The sequence below is a fragment of the Macrobrachium nipponense genome, chromosome 22 (assembly GCF_015104395.2).
Source record: "Macrobrachium nipponense isolate FS-2020 chromosome 22, ASM1510439v2, whole genome shotgun sequence".
Classification (NCBI taxonomy): domain Eukaryota; kingdom Metazoa; phylum Arthropoda; class Malacostraca; order Decapoda; family Palaemonidae; genus Macrobrachium; species Macrobrachium nipponense.
This window is the reverse complement of record NC_087213.1, coordinates 2,921,985-2,946,144: the sequence shown is the minus strand read 5'-3', so window position 1 is coordinate 2,946,144 and position 24,160 is coordinate 2,921,985. Positions and strand designations below refer to the sequence as shown.

Here is a 24,160-nt window from a genome sequence, read left to right as displayed (position 1 = left end):
CCAGGGAAATTCTACTTCATCTGAATATAAGGTCATAATCTTTATTGGTAAGATGTCTATTTCATGAATTAGCTTGTGTCACAAGAGTGCATTTTATAATTCTCTAACGTTGTGTGCTTACATGCTTCTCCAAAAGAGACTCCTAATACTTTTCAAAAGTTGTTTGCATTTCTTTTAGCGCTAACACCCATTTGTTTATATTCTTGTTGTTTGGCACTCCAGCTGCTGTTGATCTTCAGCAATAGCTCGAATGTCAGCTGTAATAAGATTGGAAACAGTGACAATTTGGAAAATAACCAGGAACAACTCGTGCCAGTAAGGTTGTGTCTGGTCTGGTGCGACTGGGAGGAAAACTGGGTAGACCCAGAGAGCTCTCTGTAACGCGTCACCAGTCCTTGCAGTCTCCTCCATCCCCTTCACCCAACACAGGTTAGATAGAATATTAGGGCTCTATTCCAGGTTTCATGGAGTCACTCGGTAAATATGGTAAATATAATTGTAAGGTTATGTGAAACAAAATTTAAGTCATTGATACTTCAATTATTGAAATTGGCTTTCAAGATTGTCATTCCATGTTTTATCAGTACATATTCCTGCTTGTAGAGAACCAAGATTAGCAATTACTATTAAAGCTATATTTGTGAGAATTGTGAAATTGTAGGTTTTGGTAATTAGTTAGAGAATAAGTATGCATAAGAAAAGTTACAAAACAAAAGTCAAATTTCATTTGCTCAACTTTTTTTTTTTCATGCAGTTTCAGCGAGATTTTATTTTATATTAGTATATTGCCAGACTACTGGCATTTTATTGTTATCTTTAAAAATTTTGTACTTGATTATGCATTTGGTAGGAACAATCAATGCTTTGCTATTTGTCTCTGATATTTTTTCTTTTATACTATGTATAATTGGATATTTTGAGTTTCAGATCACAAATTGAGTATATTGCTGTACAGTCAACCTCTGGTATTCACGGGGGACAGGGACCACAATCACCTACAAATACTTGACATCCCCCTCTAAAGATGCTTATAACTGGCTATTTAAATAGTTCAAATACCAAAGTCCCCCTCCGAAAATGTTTATAACTGCTTATTTTAATAGTTCAGACAACCAGATGTATACCTTAAACTATCATCCTACACAGAATATGCCTTAAACCATCATCTAAAATATTTTACATAACATAATTTTCAAAGTCATCATGCAACATCACCCTTAAAAATATATGGATTGCAACTAAGTGTGGAAATTATTCACTGAATCAGTCCCATTTTCTTTTAACAGTACATTGGGAAACACTGGGAAGTTATGTAATGGTAGGCGGTCTCTGGTTATCAGCGATCTGGTATTATGGCACTTGTCTAGTGCGAAATTGGCTATTGGCAACGATATATGTATCCCTAACAGAAACACCGTTAACTGGTAATTGGCACCAAAACTCGGTTATCAGTGCCGATAAGCACTGAAAATAGCTGATTTTCAGTTATTGGAGATTTTTGCTTATCAAGCCAAGTGGAATGGAACCCCTCCTGATAATCAGGGACTGTCTGTAGTATGTATTTGAAAATAAGAAAATGTTTCATATCCTAAATTTATTTAGTCACAAAAGTAGCCAGAAAATACAGTAAGTAGTGAATATTTCTCTACAAAGAAATCCACAAATAATTTGGTGATAAGTTCCACAGAAAAATGTGTGAATAGGTGAAGCCATGAAACCTGAACCATGAATAGGCGGTGGTTGACTGTATTGGTTTATATTCAGTGTAATTGAAAACAAAATGTGGTGTATAGCTTGTACATAGTGTAATTACAATGCTTTCTTGTGCAAGTTTACATAATGATGCTCCGTGGCTTCGTAGATTTTGAGATGTCTTACAAGCATGACACTTGGAGAACATAAGATACAGTGGTAACACCACGTTTGTTGAATGTTTTTTATGTCGAACTTTCCATTTTTCGAACTAAATTTTAGAGAAAATTTTGTTCGATTGTCGAACAAATGCTCTTACTTCGAACTGACTGATTATCTAATTTATACTTGTAGTCAACGGACTACTGGGTCTTACAAGTTTAACTGTATTAAAAAAAATTTTAATTTACAATATGTAGTTTAATGATGACCATATTCGACAAAATAAAGATAACCATATTCAACAAAATAAATAAGAGTATAAAGCATTTAATGTATTGCTTTCGATATAACATTTAGCATAAAAGATGTATAAGATCGTACATAGCTCCGGTGACATCACGCCCAGCTGACTTGGGGCTGAACGATGGAACGTCGATTTGTTGAGGAGAGAAGAAGAGTGTTAGAATATTACTGTATGTATATAAAAGCAATAACAATTCACGAAAATAGGCAATTTCCCAATAGATTTAACGTAATGATAAAATATGAAAACAATCAAATGCAATACAGAAAAAGAGAAAAAGTCTTAATTGAGCCAGTTTTTGGTGTGCCGAGTGAGATGGTCTAGTTGAACAATATTAATAAAATAGTAATGAAAGAACAAAGCTTTTCACAATAAAATTTAGCATGAACGATTAACAAAATCATTCGTCATTGCGGTGATACACAGCTAACTTGAGGTAGAGGGAGGGGGGTGTTTATATTTTTGAGAAATAATGAATGAATGATTTTAAGTTATCGTGCATCGTGGTATTGTTCAGGAGAGAAGAGACAGTAAAATCTTTACTATAATGTGTACCCAAAAGCAATAGCAATTCACATAAAAAAATAAAATATTTCACAAATTTAACATAATGATAAAACATGAAAACAGTCAAAAAAAAAAAAAAAGCTTGCTCGAATCAATGTTCGGTGCACTGAGAGAGAGAGAGAGGGAGGTGCATGAAGAAGGGCTCTGCTTCCCACTGACTTATCAACTGGGATGGTATGATTAGTATTCGCCCATTTCTTTCAATTACACTCGATCTGCCCAAATCGCTTTTATTTTTGTTACAGTAAAATACCTATTTAGTGACAATTACTTTTTATAATTTTTTACTACTGTAAAAGTAACTCAGCTCTGTAGTAAAACAATGGCACCACTTTCAGCTTCTGCATGCCTTTGATTGTTTAAATGGCTTCCTTGTGAAAACTTATTTTATCTCTTTCCTTTTCTTGCGTTGTTGACAGGCAGTACCTGGGTATCGGTGGACCCGGTTAACAGAAATCCGGTCATATGGCACTTGTCTAGTGCCATAAAATCAGCAATTTATGGCGCCATAATTGGACAAGTTCCAGTTATCGGCCATAAGACACATTATGGTGTCAAAAGGGCTCTTAAGGCATTCCATAAGGGTGGTTAAGGTGCCAATAACCAGTTTATTTTAAAAGTTTGCCATTTGCCAAAAGTAAGTTGATGTATTGTGGCATAATTAATCTCTTTCGTGCACTTAACCCTTAAACGCCGAAGCGGTATTTTAAAAATCGTCTCCCGTATGCCGGCGGCGTTCATGAGTGAGTGCCAAAGCGGAAAAAATGTTTTTTACAAAAAATCACAGCACGCTTAGTTTTCAAGATTAAGAGTTCATTTTTGGCTCCTTTTTTTTGTCATTGTCATTGCCCAAAGTTTAGTATGCAACCATCTGAAATGAAAAAAAAAATATCATCATATATAAATATTGGGATATATGACAGCGCGAAAAAAAAATTGTTCCGACACGGCATACAAACCTTCGGTCCTTTTACAATAGGAAGATACTAGCGGCAGCTGGATAGGTCGTAAGCTTTCGAACAAGGGGTTCGGTAGTTAACTGCTTGTCCGAAACAGGCCGCGCCTGCGCGCGCGACTGGGAGGTAAACAAATCACTTTTGCTTTCGGCCTCACAGTGGATGGACGGGTGGTGGTGTTACGTGTGTGTCGCTCTCTGTCAAAGCTGCCCGCTGCTCGTCGTTTGCTTTCTAGTTTGTTTGTAATTGTGTATGAAAGAGCTTGTAAGTTACAGTTCTCTCTTATCATATTAATTACGCTGCAATTGAATTATGATGGAATCTCCACGCCTCGCTACCCCAAGGAGACTTTGCCCGGGTACCGAAGGGCGCAAATGCGGGAAGTTTCAGACTCATTCCCCAGATTGATTGACCCTCATGTGTTGTGTGCTCGGTTGCCGGGGGCGCGAATGCACCCGGGCCGAGCCCTGTGATGTTTTTTTTTGTATTGATGGTCGGAGGCGCAGTGGACATTGTATGAGGGCAGGAAAGACGCGAAGGCCTCCAAAGGAGTCGTCGGGAAGCTCTCCCGCGACTCCTTTGGTGACGGACACTTCGTCTTCTTTCCTTCGGGGCGGTGTCTAGGTCCTCCTCCCTCTCCCGATGTGTCGAGTGTGGAGGAGGGCGCTAGATACCCCGACGTAGAGTTGTACTCTGGGTCCTCTATCCGCTCGTCTTCGCGCGAGCGGGTAGAGGATCTCCTAATCACCCGACTTTTGCCATCCTCAGTGCGGTTGCCGTGAAGGATGACCTCGGACAGGTGTGGGCATCGTTGGGACTGCAGGGCGTGCGAGTGTCCAGGGGCTGCTCTATCATCTCGCTGGCTCCGTGGCGGATTACGCATGCTTACGGTCACAACCACCACCACGACCCTGACAACACCTGGCTACGCGTCACCTCCTCACCTGGTGTACACCCAGCACGCGGTCTCTGTGACACCCACAACATCGGTGCAGGGGCCAGTCGCCGTAACTCGGGGGAGTGTGATGCCGCCACCTGGGTTTGCCGTGCTGCCGCGACCGGACTTCATGTGCCCGAAGAGCTCGCCCCTGGACCTCCCACCGGTACCGATGACGTCTGTGCCGTTGGTTCGGCCAGCTGTATCTGCCGTACCTGCCGTGACCACCGCTGCTGTTCCTGTTCCTGATCCTGCCGTGTCTGCTGCCGTTCCTGTGATGCTCGCACCTGCTGATGTTGTTCCCGTTTCCTGGCGCCGCTGCTCCCGATGCTGGTCTGTTCGGACAGGTACGTCCGGGCCCTGTTGCTTCGGCAACAGCAGCCCCGGCTCCGTCCTGGATGACAGACCTGACGTCGGTCCTGAGGAGGTTGACGAAGAGGAAGAAGAAGAGGAGGAAGGTGTCGTCGTCGTCTTCATAGTCTTTCTTCGTCGTTCGTCGTCTGCCGCCTCTTCCCCTTCTTCTTCTAAGGCTCCCCCGCCTAAGAAGAAGAAGGTCGCCTCCCCCCCCCCTAAGAAGTCTCCTTCGGGAGCTTCTAGGGCCCGTCTCGCTCTGGTGAGACGGGGGGTTCTTCCGCTGGTCGCCCTGCTCCTTCGGAGCAGGACCCGTCTCTTCTCCCGCAAGGAAGAAGACTACGGGGACCAGAGGGGGGCCGGCTAACACCGGCACTTCCTCACCTGCTGTCAGTGGTTCGGCCACAGCAGCAGGATCCGGCTCGGCCGCTCGTTCGCGAGAGGTACCGAGTGTACGGTCGCCTACCAGCGACCGTGCAGCCAGGAACCAGACCTCTGAGTCCGCTCAGCGTCAGGTTCACGGCACGGAGCGGAAGACGGTGACAGCCGCCCTCACAGCGACTCTCACCAGACCAGCTCTCGCTCTCGCGGCGAGCAGCTGGCTACCCGGCGGACGTGACGGTCCATGACCGGCCACGGGCTGAGGCTGGGAAGAGGTCCCCCCGTTCGCCGGCACCAGCCACGGCTGGTACCAGCGAACTGACGCACCGTGAGGACACGCACCGTCTCACCGTGACAGTGGAGCTCGCCGGTCGCCTGACCGTCGCTCTTACAGAGAGCGATCGGGTACGGTAACCAGCACCAGCTCCTCTGACACACGAGACCGGGGCCGCTGTTCTCGGTCCAGCCGTTCTCCACAGCGAGACGGCTCGACTAGGGTCTGCCAGATCGATCGCCACCGCGGGTGGGTTGACGATCGCCCTGGCAGTCCTCCAAGCCCGCTGGTTCTGCCAGTGAGCGAGGAGAGAGCGTCAGGTCTGCCTCTCCCATACCTTCAAACCTCCTCGGGTTACACCGGGAGGGGCGAGGTATTGAGGAGTGATCGTGAAGGGTGCGCCCTTCAGGATCCCGCCACGTCGTAGTACGTACCAGGCTCGGTTCTCGGACCAGCCAGGTCTTACGCACAGGTGGTTGGAGGAGACCGAGAGGGGGCTGTCGCTGCTCCTCTCCTTGAGGGAGGAGGGTCTCGGGAGGTGCTCCTGTTTGAGGGACTGGACGGTCCGACTCCACAGGATGCAGTCACTCCTGAGATCCAGAGGAACTTTGCCGAGGTTATTGCGCTGATTCGTCAGCACAACGACCTCGGGGAAGGATCGCCGCTCCCACCATCCGAGCCCACGTCCCGGCTCGGTAGTCGTTCTGGGGACCCGAAGAGGGAACCCAGACCGACGGTGGGTTTGCCGCGGTCAGAGCTGGCTGACTCAGTGCTGGACCAAGTTGAATCACTTGTCTCTGGACAGGACGGTTTCACTGAAGTCTGGCAGGTCTAGCAAGCTACTTCCACCTCCTCTGCTACGACATCGGCGGTTTTACGTGCCATCTGAAGATCCGATGCCGCCCAAAACAGGTGAAACCCGGAGTTAGCGAGGCTGACTCCGGGTGTGTCTCTGCAACAGCTCCTGTCCGAGAACCTGTGGTTCTCGCAGCAAGAGGCACTAGGCCTGGAATCTACCGCCATGGCAGCTTTCCAGGCCGTCTCCTGGCTAGATCTGTGGTCCCTCACAGTATCTAAGGTCGCAGCCAACTCTGGGGGAATTTCTCCCGAAGATGACTCGGCCTTCAGGAGACTTTGCCAGTCTGGGGGAAGAGCCATCTCTTTCCTTGACCCCCACCAGGACGGTGAACCTGTGGGCCAACCTGGTTCTCCGACGAAGGGACGCTGTCCTTACTCGGGTTTCCAGGGCGGCCGGGCGTGAAGCGGCATTGGGACTTCGAAACGGACCTTTACGGAGTTCCACGTCTCTCTTCCCAGGAGAGATGGTGGACGCTGCGGTGGACAGACGGCGCACTGAGGACAGTGACCGTCTGGTTCACCAGGCAGTCTCGAAGGCTTCTGGGCAGCCTCGGACTGCGGCCAAGTCTAAGAGCTCGGCTAGCGCTTCCTCGGCTGCTAAGACGGTTGCTGCGTCGAAGCCCCGAGGAATAAGACTCTGTCTTCTTCGACTTCTGGCAAGGGGGGCCGTAACCAGCCCTCCTCCCAGCCCTCCTCATCCCGTGGAGGCTCTGGGAAGAAGTCGAAGAAAGGGGGGAAACGCTAGGGACGGCGTTCCCCCTCACCTGCTGCCGGAAGTGGGGGGGTGCCTGGCCAGCCATTGGGCAACTTGGCAGCGCTACGGCGCCGAGACCTGGATTGTAGATGTCCTTCGGGAGGGATATCTATTACCCTTCGAATCTCGGCCACCCCTCACCTCCAACCCGGTCCAACAGCAGTCGTACGTCCACGGTCACCGAAGGACGTAGCACTCAGACAGGAGATCAAGACCATGCTGAGCAAGAGAGCTGTAGAGATCGTCACGGATCAGTCACCGGGCTTTTACAGTCGACTCTTCCTGGTGGAAAAGTCTACGGGAGGCTGGCGCCCGGTGATAGATCTCTCTCCCCTGAACCGGTTCGTTCGCCAGACCCGGTTCACGATGGAGACGGCACGCTCAGTGCTCGACTCCATCAGGGGAGAACGATTTCATGCTTTCAGTGGACTTGAAGGATGCGTATTTCCAAATACCCATTCATCAGTCCTCCAGAAAGTACCTCCGCTTCATCCTCGACGGGACGGTGTACCAGTTCAGGGCACTGTGCTTCGGTCTCTTCAACCGCCCCACAGGTGTTCACGCGAGTGTTCACTCTGGTGTCTGCTTGGGCCCATTCGCACGGGATACGTCTGATGAGTATCTCGACGATTGGTTAGTCCTGGCGAGCTCCCGCTCGCAGTTGCTACAGGACAGGATCGACTGCTCGAGTTCTGTCGCGATCTGGGGGATCGTTGTGAACTTCGAGAAGAAGCCCAAGCAGAGGATGAAGTACCTGGGTATGCTGATCGACACGGTAGCAGGGCGAGTCTTCCCCGCAGGACTCGCAGGATCAGCAGATTCAGAGAGGCAGCCAACCGAAGTTTCCTTGTTCTTCGGTCGAGGGAACAGGTAGCTCAGCGATGGCCAAGTCGTGATCGGACCAACCTGTCGTCCCATCGAGAAGTTAGTCCCTCACGGGCGTCTTCACCTGCGGTCTCTTCAATGGAGACTAAAGGAGAGTTGGTCACAGGCGACGGATCCCCCAAGCTTTCCAGTGTCACTGACACAGGAGGTGAGGCAGGACCTAGCCTGGTGGCTCGACGACAGGAACCTCTTAAGAGGTGCCTCTGAGCACTCCCCCCCCGGACATGCAGCTGTTCTCAGACGCATCGACCGAGGGATGGGGCGCACACCTGGAGGAGTTGCTGACTTCAGGAGTGTGGGACGAGAACGACAAGCACCTTCACATCAATGTACTGGAACTCAAGGCAGCGTTCCTCGCTCTCCAAGAGTTTCAGGACCGCTCTTGATGGGACACTCAGTGGTGTTGATGTGCGACAACACCACGGTGGTGGCCTACGTCAACAAACAGGGGGGCCTAGTGTCTCTCCCGTTGTACCAGTTGACTCGGCAGGTGCACGAGTGGGCTCAGGCACACTCAATAGAGCTGTCGGCACGCTACATTCCAGGGAAGAGGAATGTAGTAGCAGACACGCTCAGCCGTCGGGATCAGGTGATAGGGACCGAATGGTCTCTACACCAGGACGTGGCGGAAAGGCTCTTCGACCTGTGGGGCGACCAGTCGTGGATCTGTTCGCCACCCGGCACAACAGGAAGCTCCAGGTGTTCTTCTCGGCCGTGCCGGACCCATGGGCAGCTGCAGAGGACGCTCTTCAAACACCCGTGGGACAACCTCTTCGCCTATGCCTTTTGTTTCCCCAACCGTTCAGCCTGATTCGCAAAGGTGATCAGTTCGAAGCGCTGGTCACCCCGAATCTCAGGATGATCCTGGTGGCTCCCAAATGGCCACAGGCCATTTGGTATCCGGACCTGCTGGCTCTTCTCGTAGGAGAACCGAGAGAGATTCCCCCTTGGCACAACCTTCTCGCCCAGCCACACGTCGAGCGGTACCACCGAGCAGTCCAGTCCCTACGTCTTCACGGCTGGCTGTATCCACCATCTCTTGCGAACGAGAGGTTTCTTTTCTCGGTAGCGCAGCAACAGAGATGGCTGGAAACGTCCGTCAGTCCTCTGCAGCTGTGTACCAGGGGAAGTGGGCCGTCTCTGTGTTGGTGTCGTAGACGGGGTCTATCTCCTCTCAGAGCCACTCTTCAGCAGGTAGCGGATTTCCTCGTGTTTCTTAACGCCGAGAGAAGCTCCTTTCAGTCCCCACAGTTAAAGGATACAGAGCGCCTTGGCGCTCGTCCTGAAACTGAGGGGGCTGGACATCTCGAACTCGTTCGAGAATCTCCTTGCTGATGAGGAGCTTCGAGAGGTCTTGCCCACCCAGGGAACTCAGGCCCCCTGCGTGGGACGTGACTCTCGTCCTTAGGAGTCTGACTCGAACACCGTTCGAGCCACTCCGAGAGTCGTCAGACAGGGATCTGACCCTCAAGACCCTCTTCTTGCTGGCCCTGGCATCGGCGAAGAGAGTAGGGGAACTTCATGGTCTTTCCTATGATGTACGACACTCCAGGGGATGGGGGTCCGTGACGCTCGATTTTCGTCCCGAACTTCGTTGCGAAGACTCAGAAACAGTCAGTCCCTGATGACAGGTTCGAGTCATTCACGATTCCCTCCCTATTGGACTTCACCGATAATGATGCGGAGAGATGCTGCTTTGTCCTGTGAGGGCGCTACGGCGCTATCTGAAGAGAACTCGACACCTCAGGCCTGAGTGTCGACGCCTCTTCGTTAGCACCGGGGTCACCAAGAAAGAAGTATCCAAGAACACTCTTTCATTCTGGCTGCGTGAGGTCATCAGGAGGGCGTATGAGGCTGATGGTAGTGACGACATCCGTACGTCCCGTCCGAGAGCCTCACGAAGTCAGAAGTATTGGCCCCTCGTTGGCGTTTCGCAAGAACTTCTCCGTGGCGCAGGTCTTGAAGGCAGGGGTCTGGTCTAACCAGACTACCTTTACGTCCTTCTACCTTCGGGATATTGCCCACAGGTCCTTGGATACCTTTTTTCCTTGGGACCCGTGGTGGCTGCTCAACAAGTTGTGTAGCTAACCCAGACCCTCGCAGGCTGAACAGCATCGAGTCCTGGTGGTGGGATTGTGTGGATGGATGTGTGAGTGAGTGAGTGACTGGCTCTCTCTTCCCATCTTTTCCTTCCCCTCTAACTGTGGGCAGAGGGCCATGGTCGTCACTACGCTGGATGAGGACGAGATGCATGAGCTATATGACAGAGCCCCATCCTATCCCTTTCACTAGGGATAGGAGCAGAATATCCACCACTTCCTTCTACAAGGGGGGGAAGTGGATGCCATACAACGAGTCAAACCCATGACTTTATATTTGCTCCTGTACAGGAACAAGTTCTTGCATTGCTGGTACTAAGAGATGCGCATGCCCCTCTCTTAGTACTCCGGTCCAGAGGTCTGACCATTGATTCCTGCGGTGCACACCCCGATCAATCGGACAGAGGCTTGGATCCCTCCCTCGCTCTTACGACCAGGGAAGCTTCCAAGGTAGGGCGAACACCAGTCTGTTCACAAAAGACTCAGATTTCCACCCACCAAGAAGTGAGTCTTCCTATTGTAAAAGGACCGAAGGTTTGTATGCCGTGTCGGAACAAATGACAATTTGTCCAAAATTGCATTTTTCCTAACTATACAAACCTGAGGTCCTTTTACACATAGCCCCACCTCATGCCACCCCTCACTCTGCAGTTTTTGCTTGGGCCAAAGCAAAAGTGATTTGTTACCTCCCAGTCGCAGCGCAAGCGCGCCCTGTCGGACAAGCAGTTAACTACCGAACCCCTTGTTCGAAAGCTTACGACCTATCCAGCTGCCGCTAGTATCTTCCTATTGTAAAAGGTACCTCAGGTTTGTATAGTTAGGAAAAATGCAATTTTGGACAAATTGTCATTTTCGAATATAATTGTACTATGTATACAAATCACACTGTGAGCAAAACGGTTAAAGCTAATGAGTTAATTTTTTTGTTGTATTGTACACTAAATTGCAAGCATTTTGGTATGATAACACATTGTTAAAACGATCAAGGCAACACAGAGAAAATATTATCACAAAATGATGCATGAATTCGTAACGCACGAACTTAAAAAAAAAAAAAAAAAAAAAAGTTTTCAAAAATTCACCATAAATCGAAATATTGTGCTAGAGACTTCCTGTTTGTTGCAAACTGAAGGTAATTGATTGAATATTACTAGACTGTAAGTGTTGTAGCTTACAATTGCAGTTTTGACCATTTCGGTTGAGTTAAAGCCGAAGGACGAATTTTTTCTATTGTTATTTATATGAAAATATTTCAAAACTGGTAAAAGCTACAACCATGGGTTGTTTTTTGTTGCATTCTACATGAAATTATGCACATTTTTATATATAAAACCTTATGTAACGGCTAATTTAAAACTGCAAACATTACGACAATTGGACGAAAAAATTTGATTTTTTCGGAAGAGTTACCGCGCGGACGTAAGGAAAAAGTTTATTTCATAAATTCACCATAAATCACGATATTCCTGTTAGTTAAGACTTCCAATTTATTGCAAAATAAAGGTAAATATTTGAATATTACTACTAATGTAATAGTTTTAGCTTTAAAATTGCGTTTTTTTTTTACATTTTGGTAGAGTCAAAGTTGACCGAAGGTTGAAATTTTGCCACATCATTATTTATATGAAAATATTTAAAAACTGATAAAAGCTACAACCATGGGTTGTTTATTGTTGTATTCTACATGAAATTGCGCACATTTTCATATATAAAAATTTATGTAACGGCTAATTTAAAACTCTGCAAACATTACGACAATCGGACAAAAAAATGTCTGATTTTTTCGGAAGAGTTACCGCGCAGACGTAAGGAAAATGTTTTATTTTTCCTAAATTCACCATAAATCGAAATATTGTGTTAGAGACTTCCAATTTGTTGCAAAATAAAGGTAAATGATTGAATATTACTAGAATGTAAGATTTTTAGCTTACAATTGCGTTTTTTGACCATTTCGGTCGAGTCAAAGTTGACCGAAGGTTGAAATTTTGGCACTTATCGTTATTTATATGAAAATATTTCAAAACTGATAAAAGCTACAACCATGGGTTGTTTATTGTTGTATTGTACATGGAATTGCGCACATTTCCATAATAGAAAAACTGTTTAATGTAACGGCTAATTTAAAATGGTGCTAACATTACGACAATGGCGACGAAAAAATTTATGATTTTTTTTGGAAGAGTTACTGCGCGGACGTAAGGAAAAAGTTTTTTTCATAAATTAACCATAAATCGAAATATTGTGTTAGAGACTTCCAATTTGTTGAAAAATGAAGGTAAATCATTGAATATTACTAGAATATAAGCGTTTTAGCTTAGAATTGCGTTTTTCGACCATTTTGGTAGTCAAAGTTGACCGAAGGTTGAAATTTTGCACATCGTTATTTATATGAAAATTATTTTCAAAAACTGATATAAGCTACAACCATGAGTTGTTTTTTTGTTGTTGTATTCAACATGAAATTGCGCACATTTTCCATATATAATACTCCATGTAACGGCTAATATAAAATGGTGCAAAAATTATGTCAAAGTGACTAAATAATTTCCGAGATGTGTCGCTGATGCTTTTTAGTGCGAGGAGAAAGAAATTCGCGCTTGCGCGCCTGGGTAACGATTGTTAACAAAACAACGCCTTGATCCACGAGCTCCAAGCATCCCCCAAGGCACGTGATTCAAAAGTTTTCGCCTAGTAGGCCGAAAACTATTTTTCCGCGAGAATTTTTAAAAACTTTTAAAAAAACTTTTATTTTATATTGACGTGTATACGTCCAATCGGCACCCGACAGACAATTTATATCGACGTTTAATACGTCCAATCGGCGTTAAAGGGGTTAAGAGCCAAGTGTAAACACACTGATTATCTCTCTCTCTCTCTCTCTCTCTCTCTCTCTCTCTCTCTCTCTCTCTCTCTCTCTCTCTCTCTCTCTCTCTGTGGAACGCAATCGGACTCACACACTATCGATTCTTTTGATTATCCTTGTACCTAATTTATGAATAAAATTGATTTTATCAACATTTGCATACTGCAACCAATGTGGTTTCCGAAAGGGTTCCTGTCGCTCTCCTCCTTCCCCAGCTGGCCGGGCGCCATTTTCACCAAAACAGTTTGTAAATCATACATAGAAAAATAAAATTTCAAAAATTTTACTTCATATAACGTACTGTTTCATTACTTTACACTCTTAATTTAACTTTTGAACACATTGATAATAGAAAAAATGTGAAAAGGGGGACTTTTTGGGTAGGCTGAACGAATTATCCTGATTCCCTTTATCTCTTATGGGATATTTGTTTCATATTTCAAATAAATCGTTACTTCGAACAGCTTCTGGAATGGGGTTAAGTTCGAAGTCAGAGGTACTACTGTACTGACAAAAAAATTTGGAGATCATTTTTATTCTGATTCATATTTTGATCATTTCCAGTCGCTTTTGTGATGTCTCAGGGGCCAAATGATGAAGTAACAGAGTTAACTCCAGCAATGAAGGAACTGTCTGTTGTTAGGACCAAGTCTGCACCAGTGGCCATGAAGAGTGATCCTTTGACAAGTCGGTGTGCTGTTAGCCATTCTTCAGATGAAAGTGAGGAAGATAGTTCGGAGAGAAAACAGTCTGCTGACAATAGTTCAGAGGTTTGTACCTATTTGAATCACGATTTGAGAACAGACTTAAGACTACATTATGGTAACCTTTAGACTTTCATAGGCTCAAGAATGAAAGATAAAATAGCACCAGTAATTAAATCTTGAGAAGGAAGTATCATCCTATTGCTGAAGGGGGCCGTTAAGTAAATTTTTTCCTGAAAAGCTTTGATTCTGCTGTCATCTTGTTCCAAAAGTTTTGGAATGGGGGCCCAATTTTAGATTGTCTGGCTATTTGCGGTGAGGTCTGTTGTGTTTCAAGAAATGTCATATTGCAATACACCCCCTGAACACCTGAACTAGCCCATGGTCACTTACCAGCCCGAACCATTCATTTATTAAAATTTACCAAATCTTTGGTTAAAATAAACGATCAGTGTTGCCAATCTCCTGGCAAACACCCTCGTTACCTAGTTACCAGCCCACCGCTAGTAGCCCTGCCTCAACGGGCCGGTCACACCTGCCCTCTCACGTCTATCACTTATCGTTCGCGGTGGAGTACAGATGTATCCACAGCGAGCTCCTTTTTGGTCTTGCCCGGCCTTCATTTGCACCTTTGATTTGATTGAATTTGGTGACGAATTACGCATCCCTTTGGATTACGGTTGGATTGCTCTTAATACCTTGTCATTAGACATTGATTCTGCAAAGGAAGAAACAACACAGGCTACGACAACGACTACTGCACCCTCCTCGGCCACGACATCACAGAAAACGACGAGCGGGAGTTCAACAACGTATCGCTTTTGCCAACAATGCAAGAAAAGGATGAGTACCCTATGACACGATAGTCATTCCTTATGCGTAAATTGTAGGCCTGTTCAATATAATGTAAAGACCAGATGTTTTGGAATGTCAGGAGTGTCTTTGGACCCAGATGTTAGGGTATCTCAAACATAGGAAAGGTCTCGTATTAAGAAGTAACTGTAGGCAGGAAGAGACTAACGTAGATCAAGATAAAGACTTAGAGACAGTGCTCTTTAAGAGACTTGAGAGTACGCTGACATCGAGTATGACATCTCTGTTACCGATTTTATGTCAAGATTATGTGAGGATAGATCGAGCAATAGGGATACTGAAATTACTAATCGTTCTGTTCCAGCTCCCCTGCCTGTTCCAGAATCAGCCCTAAACCGGTGCTGGGGGTTATGGGGGATCCGCAAAGCCACGGGCAGGATCCGCCGTTCCCCCCCTGGCGCGGAGTAGGCAGTGTTGGCAGCAGATTCCCCTTCCCTCGATGACATCTCTGTTACCGATTTTAGGTCAAGATTATGTGAGGATAGATCGAGCAATAGGGATACTGAAATTACTAATCGTTCTTTTCCAGCTCCCCTGCCTGTTCCAGAATCAGCCTTAACCGGTGCTGGGGGTTATGGGGATCCGCAAGCCCACGGGTCAGGAGCCGCAGTCCCCCCTGGCGCGGAGCAGGCAGTGTTGGCAGCAGATTCCCCTTCCCTCGATGTGTAAGTTCTCAGGAGATAAAAAACTAGGTCAGATATAGACGAAGTAGGGATAATAGGCTACATAGTGTTTAGTTTAGGAAGAGAAGTGCAGGCTTCTTCGGGTCGGTTTTCTATTAAAAGTAGTAGTTTTTAGAGGCACAGTGTCCTTAGAGCATCTTTAGGCTTTTTCCTGCTTCGAGTTCCTTGCATCAGAAGCTTTTAGGCCAGGGTTGGTCTTTCAGATATGCTCCTTCGTCTTTAAGGTTACTTTCCTCTACGTATACGATACGATAATTGTTAATATCAACTAATTCTCCGTTCAATGCATATTGACTTACGATATTCAGTATGAAGGGAAATCGAATAAAATTAACTACGGTTAGCCTAGTGTTCACGATGATATATCGTATTCATATCAGTAGCCTAGCCTAACCTAAAGTATTCGCTGTACAACATATCGGTAGTTATTTATTTTTATATTGGCTAACGCTGTAGCTTAAGGCATTCTTGACTCGGATAATTCAATACAGGTGTAATTGAAAACGAACGAGAATCCGATCTGAGGATAATTAATATGAATGTAATCGAACAGAATAAGAAGATCGGATTCTGTAACCGACTAAAGCATTATAATTGTATTATCGTGTATCAATTCATATTGGCGTAGTATAAACACTAAACTCGGCAGTCATTCACGCTGGAATCAGCGGATGACGAATACGGGTTTGCGTCGCCGTATCCATCTCACTCTCCTGATTGACTAAAATGACTAACTAACACACACTCACTTATGCCAAGTTTGTACAAACGTCTTAAAGGAGACGTGTCTTCAACTATGTTGACATTTAATATAGTCAATAAGGTATCTATCTTGGGGCATATAATCAGATGTCAGATATAAGGAATTTGTATGTATGACGTCTTCATACGTTTAACAGACTATTGCCGTCAGTATTTACATTGAGCTTATGTCAATTACAGTTACAAATTATTACCAGTCGTATTATCAAATTACAATGACAACTGAAATCAATATTAGGCCTAATAAAGTTAATTTAATTACCTTTAAATATTATTTTATTACTTTTCAATTAAAATTATAATTACACTAGCTTGTCGTCAAACAGCACTATTGTAAGGAGGTGTGGTTTAGACAGACAAGGATGCCGGCTAGTCTATTTTTTTTTTTTTCTCCTTGGCTTCAGATTCAACCATATCACTTGGTCTCGGTAATATTTTTGTCCTTAGTTTAGCATATTAATGAATATCTGGATACTTAACTTATGTAACGAAGTCATACTGTTCGTCTTACGATGTAATTTAAGACCAAAATTTGACTGATACTTCTCATTGGAAGCTAGTTTTTCCCTCCCTCGGTTAGATGGCGTTAAATTTAGGATTCCGTTCGTTTTTCACGTCGTTTTTCATAGGTATTACGAACCTTACACTTTATATACGTTATTAATCCTTTGTCTGTGTGAAAACAACAGTAATGAGCTCTTTCATGCTATTAGTTTCTTTTACCACGGCTGCGTTGGAATTCATACATAAGCTCGGGACTTCTGTCCAGGTTGCTGATGAACGTAATTTTGCCTTATTAGCTTCAGCTGCATTTATAACATGAATACAGTAATTACCGTCCCACGCGGATGAATACAATAACGGATGTTGCTATCGGATTCGATTACTGTCACACGCTGATCAATACAATAAAGTGATGTTGTTATAGGAGTCGATCGCATTAGCAACAAGTTCTCGTTCGGTTGTTCATAGCTGTACGGAGTTATACGAGTATTATCGTTAAGATAATACCCTTTTAACTTGCTGCAATTTGCGGAGGTGGAGATAATTAGACGATCGTATTTCTCTCTGCTCTCTCTCTCTCTCTCTCTCTCTCTCTCTCTCTCTCTCTCTCTCTCTCTCTCTTTTTTCCCTGATTTTATCTCTCTCTCTCTCCTTTTCCCTGATTTTATATTCTTCATCTTTATCCTAGACGATTGTGTTTCTTTCTCTCTCTCTCTCTCTCTCTCTCTCTCTCTATCTCTCTCTCTCTCTCACTTTTTGATTTTCATATCTCTCCATATTCCTCTCATCCTATTTTCCACGCTCTCCTAACACTGGACTCATTGTGCAACAGAGGTTTTTCTTCCTTTCACACCTTTTCAAATTTTCTCAATTTCCCTTCAGCGCTGACTGACCTCATAGGTCCCAATACTCGGCCTTTTGGCCTAAATTCTATTTTTAAACCCAACAATCTTGCTGTCTGAGTTAGTATTAGAGTAGGGAGCGAATATTGTCGGAATATGTATAAGGTATTCATGATATGATATATCACAAGAGGATTTTAAGTATTAGGAAAGATAGGAAAGAACATGTCTGGGTCTATCTGAGGGTATTCTTCCTTAAGTGCCAACCAGGCAGAGTACAGACAGGCAGGTACAACACTACAAGATGAGGAACAATCACTACGATCGACGACACCGTTGTCTCCTCCGTACATGAGAGGCCTAAGGCCACATGGGAGGTCTTCAGTTTCCCTCCATACATGAGAGGCCGAGAGCCACATGGAGGTCTTCAGATTCCCTCCATACATGAGAGGCCGAGAGCCACATGGGAGGTCTTCAGATTCCCTCCATACATGAGAGGCCGAGAGCCACAGGGAGGTCTTCAGTTTTTCCTCTACTCAGGTGAGGCACATAGCCAGCTGAGAGGAAACAGGTTTGTATCCCTTCCGCACTCAATGAGTTTTGACCTTAGGGTAGAGGTGCAGGGAGTTTTTTTCCCTCCACATATGGCAGGCCTAGAAGGCCACACATGGGAGATTAGCTTGGACGAGTGACAAATGAACTTGAGACTGACTCGCGTACTCAATTATATTGACTGACAACTAGTACAGTGGAGGGCCGGGCAGATTTGATTCCCCACCTCCAAATTAATGTTGTTAATCGGGCTAGTTCAGGTGTTCAGGGGGTGTATTGCAATATGAAGTTTTTATTGTAAAACTAATATTTTGTAATACCTACCTGAACACCTGAATGATTCCCACCCTCCTCCCCTCTCATACAGAGTTATTGAGTTATGATTGACGTGAGAGGGCAGGTGTGACCGGCCCGTGAGGCAGGGCTACTAGCGGTGGGCTGGTAACTAGGTAACGAGGGTGTTTGCCAGGAGATTGGCAACACTGATCGTTATTTTAACCAAAGATTTGGTAAATTTTTAATAAATGATGGTTCGGGCTGGTAAGTGACCAGGGCTAGTTCAGGTGTTCAGGTAGGTATTACAATATTAGTTTTACAATAAAAACTTCATTTTGATGCAAGCAGAAAGCCACTGCACAGAACAAGGCTGTTCATGACCTTGTAGGGGAAAATGTTTTATTGTAAAAAAATTACAAAGCCATTAAGTAGCCTCATCTGTAAAAGGGTGTCTTAGCCACACCAACTTTGGAGATCCTGAGAAACAAAGACCTCCCTGCATATGCCCAGACCATCCCACAAAGCTTCATTCAAATATATAGCTCTTCCATGATTAGCAACTTTTTTTTTTTTATTTTTGTGAGATATTAGTTTTCATTCATTTATTGATTGACCTTTTACCTTAATCTCTATTCTGATAGTGTTTAGTGAATTATTAAAAGTTGTATTTGTGTGTTTTTGCCATCTAGACAGGTTGCATCACTTTTGTTTGAACTTCCATATGTTATAGTAGTTGTTAATTGTACAGTAAGTTATTGGGATGGATTAGAATTAGTAATAGCAATATTTTTTTATTTTTGTAATGTGCAATACCGTGTTAATGTAAGTTTTATCTATGAATGTAATAGGTGGCTGGTATGACTGTTGAAGATTTAGCAGCAATATGTATCGGCTGTGCTATGAATCTATCGCATCACACAGCTGCTCTGAAGACTCGACTCGCCCAGTTGCAAGTGCAGCCAGATCTCACAGTTAGAACAGCTCTTGATGGAATTACAGAGGTAGGGCTTAAAAATTTAGTTTCTAACATAGTTTCTTATTGGCATGATTACATGGTCATGTGGGAATGAATGGTGAATGTCTTGGTTTTGTCTTGGTTTAAAGTTTTGGATTGCAAAGTGAAAGTTTAATGACCAATTGTCAATACTAAATATGCTTGACTACAGGCTGCAATTACATGAGGTATTAGTTCCCAGATAATGTGATATAGTGATTTTTCCTCTTTTAAAAACTGGGTAACTTTGTGTGATATTCATGGATGTTTGTGTACCTCACTGAAAAGTGGTAGTAAATGGTTGAATCGATACATAAACCGTGCTGTATATACAGGTTGCAATAAATCAAGCTATTTTATTTTTTACTTTTCAGTATTCAGAAATAATTGCAGGAGAAATTATGAAATTACAAAGCTATCTTATTGCTATTCTGTAAAAGTTGTCTAGTAGGACAAGCTAAATATGAAATTTCATCAGTGTTGTAAATTAAAAATGAAGGAACTGAGGTCACTGACAGAGCCTGACATAACTGAGGCAACTATGACCAGATTAGATAACATCTCTGAAAAATCTTTCCGGTTAAATGGCAAGATACCAGGAATGATGAATTAATATTAGATAACAAGAAGTTAAAAGAGAGCACATCATACATAATACAGTGGTCCCCCCATATTCGCGGGGGATGCGTACCAGACCCCCCCGTGAATAGTTAGAACCCGCGAATGTTTGGAACCCCTATGAAAATGCTAAAAACAGCCTATTTTGTTAGTTAAAACTGAAGAAAACCCACTAAAAATTTTCATACTTGGTTTTTTTAATAGTTTTATCACAAAAAGTGCATATTATGATGAAATTCATAAAAAAAAAACAGGAATTTGAGGATATTTCTCATAGAAAAATACCGCGAATGCGTGAATTTTCCGCGAATAATGCAGGGAAACGTCCCCCAGAGAAATCCGCGAATGTGTGAGTCCGCGAATCTGGAGAACGCGAATACGGGGGGTCCACTGTATATTGTGACATTCATTTTTTTTTTAAGTTGAAAGTTATTCTAGCTTGCCTCTTAATTGCCCATACTGGTTTAACCTTTGAGATTTTAATGAATACCATAAAAGATTTGGATATTTGGCTTTTATAATGCCAACCAACCTTCAACAGAACATTTTGCATATACTCGATCTCATAGAGAGTTAATAGACTTATCTTATGGTTCTTGTGTATTGGCTTAAACTTCAAGCCAAGCAGCTGTTTGAATCCAATCCAGCACTTAATTCATTGAGACTCCTTGAGTCATAAGGCTGCCAGATAAATTTCATAAGTTTAGTTTTATTTTAAAGGACATATCCTTGATGCGAACCTTGCATCAATTTTATTCTTAACTGAATAGCATGATCAGTTAACTAAATGCCTATATTGATGCCTACACATTAAATTGAATTCATTTTTTATTATTATAAGTGCATTTTTGCTCTTGCTGATACCCAACAAGGAACCACTGCGATTTCTTTGCAGGTGGTAGAAACGCTGTCTGGAGTGCGAACACAACTAGCTGGCTCAAATGGCGGATCCAATGGTTTGATGTCGGCTCCTACTCAGCACCATCCTTTAGAAACCAATGATGTTAATGAACAAATCACTTGAGATGCCTTGACCTGCAGTATTTTAAAATTTTTGGAAGAATTTTATATTTATTGAATTTTATCTTTTTATCAGATATTTCGGCTTTGTGCATATCATTCCGTAGGATCATTTTTATTTTGAAGATGGTAAATAATGAAAAATAGCAGTTTTATATTTATTTTTTAATTACACTGGCCTTGATTTAACATCGTAACATTTAGATAATAGTATGTTCTGATTGACTGTTGGAACTGTATCTAGGTAACAGTGTTATCAGTTAGTCTACTCGGAACTAATTTCTGAATTTTAGATTTTAACAGAACAAAATCCCGCCATTTTTAATTGCCCAAAGTTTAATGCATTTTAGAAAGTATAAATATTTTCTATAAATAGGTTTTTTTGCCTATTTTTAAAACTATATACACAAGATGTTTATATTTGAAATAAAATGAATACAAATATATAAGTAATGTTGTGGACTTACAAAGAAGTTCTTTTAAGACAGTTTTTGCTTGCCAATATTTAAATGATCTAGGTACTGGCAGCAAAAATGTTACCCCAGTGATAGTTTTGTGTCATTTTCAAGTTCAGATTTTAAACCATATTTTCATGTAAGTGACATAACAAGTAATTTCATAGCTGTAGTTTCAACCTCACATGGCAACTTTAATTTTTAAAATTGTAGTAGCGATTCAGTTGTTTAGTGTAGGTGACAGGCCCTGCCCACTGCTGGGAATACTGAAAGTGACTTGGCAGATATCTTTATTGTTTTTCTTCCTGCTCTTGAGGAACGTCGGGGGTTTGCTGCAGATTTTGTTACTTGATTTTTGGTTATATGACTGGATTTCACTGAAGTATTATCACTTACTTGAGTAGCCCTCAAGCTTTAATAGTTCTCAGGATAATTTTTTATAGTTCTTTGATTATTGTTACAGTCAACCCCCGCTATTTGTTGATTATTATTACGGTTAACCCCTGCTATTCGCACACTCACCTATTCATAGATTTCTCTATGGAACATGTACTATACACATTATTTGCAGAGAAAATTTGCTATTTGTGGGATTTTTCTGAGAGAAATATTCACTAATTACTGTATTTTCATATTTTCATGACTAAATGCACTTTTTTTAATAAAACTAATAAAATATTCAGGTATAAGCCTTTTTAGAGGGCTTTGTTTTTCATGTGAACTATCAAAATAGGCAGTTCTAAGGGTTTTTAGAGGGGTTGTAAGTATTCACCGATTTTATTTATATGTTGGGGGGTGTGGGTTGTTTGCACACATCCCCCACAAATACTGGGGACTGACTGTATGTCTGATTTAGGTTCACCTAGTTTCGCTATTGTAGTGAAAGTTGCAAACCAGTTTGATTGAATCTTCATGATTCTCTTACAATTTAAAGTAAATGTAGTGGGCAGAAATGTATTAAGGAGAAAACTTGTGCTTAAAATGTAATGATTAGCAAGAGTAGAAAATACTTCATCTTAATTAGACAATTAGAGAGGGATAGAAAGTTGAAACCAGCCTCTAGAGCCAAGAAATGAGCTTCCCTTACCCTAGAATTCCACCCTAGCCTTGTTAGAAGATAGCCCTGCTATTCCATCTTCCCATCTTCCAAATTTTTCATCTGCTACTAACCCTCCTACTTTTAATTCACCTAGTCCCGCAACTGGCTCCCTAGCTTATATAACCGGTGCAATTGCCAGTCTAGAGTCATTTGTCAAGAAAATTAAACTATTAGTGGAATTCAGTGGCGGAGTTAAGTGCGTCACTTAAGGTGTTAATGGTAAAACATATTCAGACAGTGCCATTTTTCGCAAGCTGGCACATGACAGTGCATTGTTAGTGGAGGAGGTGGCTACTCATACCCCAATTCTCCTAGATGAAGGTCCCTTCTATACTCCCCTAAACCTTGGAGGAGTTGCACAGTAGATCCAAGGGAGGTCGGGGGGGTTGGCCCATGGTTAGTTGCTCCTACAGCTGTACCTGTTGTACAGACCCAGGTGTCTGTAGGACTAGCACCACTGCCCTGTTCCCCCAACCCAGGTAGAAGACATATACCAAGTCCAAGGGAGGCTAATGGGTTTGTCCACAGGTACTCAACTCTCTCAGTCAAGCCCAAGGCACAATCTCAAGTGCCATCAGACAGCCATTGAAAAGATGTCTCATTAAAGACACCAAGTTTTCGTACGGATACTTCAAATTGTCGTCATAAAGGCACGATAAAACAATAGTTGAAGGTATGGTACTAGAGTCAATTTTGTTATACATTTCCGATAATTATCGTGTACAAGTGGCAAGCGAGAGAACTTATGTATGTCTTGTCAACAATCAAGCCCATCCCTCGCTCAGTCCGCTGCAAGATTCCCGTTTATGCAGAGGCAACCCATGGCTCAACCACCATGCCATTACAGGCCCAGCAGTGACATCACTTCCAACGAGGTGGCACAGGAAACAATTCCTGGATTCTTCTAGGCTGCTTAAGACCCTTTAAGTGGGTCTGTGTTTAGTTCCAGTTCCAGTTAGGCAATATAAGAAGGCCATTACTAGCCCACAGCCTTCTTGTAGTTATGCTGTAGCTATATGGGACACGGCCACTCTGCGCCTTTTCCGAATGCCCAGCAGAGTGTTACCAGTTATGATTTGCCATTGGATGTTAAGCTGTATTAAATGCTAATCTCTTCATGTATGTAGTTATGTTGTAGCTATATGGGCGAGCATCTGGCACCTGCCAGTACTAGTCTACATCCTCCTTGTAGTCTCACAGTAGCTATGTGGGACACGAAGAGGCAAGGAAAAAGGCACCATCTCACAGTGTCAGCTTCCGAGCACCCAGCACAGTTTTACTAGATCTCATTCACCTTTTGATGCTGGAGAAGACAAGGCTATCAGAGATGAATGTATTGAGCTTGCTGCTCTTTTCTCCGTGGTGGTTTTGAAGAACGGAATTATGGGGCTACCCTTTCAACTAAAAGTGTTACAGAGACTCAGAAGTCAACCATTTTTGTTTTGCTGTTGGAACCCATCTCCTTTTCCTGCAGGGTACTGTGAGGAAAATTGATTCGACCTCCTAGAGGAGCCCACTCAGGCTCTGGTGTTGACAAGAGACCTTTTACTGTGGACAGATCAAAATAGTGATTTTAGTCACTTGATTTGTTTTGGGCCCTTGCAGGATGCAGGTATCGATTTTCTATCAGCGTTTACCAGGCTAAGTGGGCACGTTTTCCAAACTAGTGTCTCAGACGGATGTCCATTCTTCTGA

At 43.6% G+C, this 24,160-nt stretch overlaps 2 protein-coding genes across 6 annotated transcripts in view; both read left to right on the top strand.

Moving 5' to 3' along the window:
* LOC135198445 (TBC1 domain family member 5-like) overlaps positions 1-24,160 on the top strand; it is a 212,291-nt gene that overhangs the window by 140,281 nt on the left and 47,850 nt on the right. The window lies entirely within an intron of this gene.
* Positions 306-23,102, top strand: LOC135198446 (uncharacterized). Its single transcript, XM_064225998.1, has 4 exons — positions 306-429; positions 13,648-13,853; positions 19,128-19,280; positions 20,787-23,102. The coding sequence occupies exons 2-4, from the start codon at positions 13,659-13,661 to the stop codon at positions 20,913-20,915; spliced, it is 477 nt and encodes a 158-aa protein (XP_064082068.1). The 5' UTR covers positions 306-429; positions 13,648-13,658; the 3' UTR covers positions 20,916-23,102.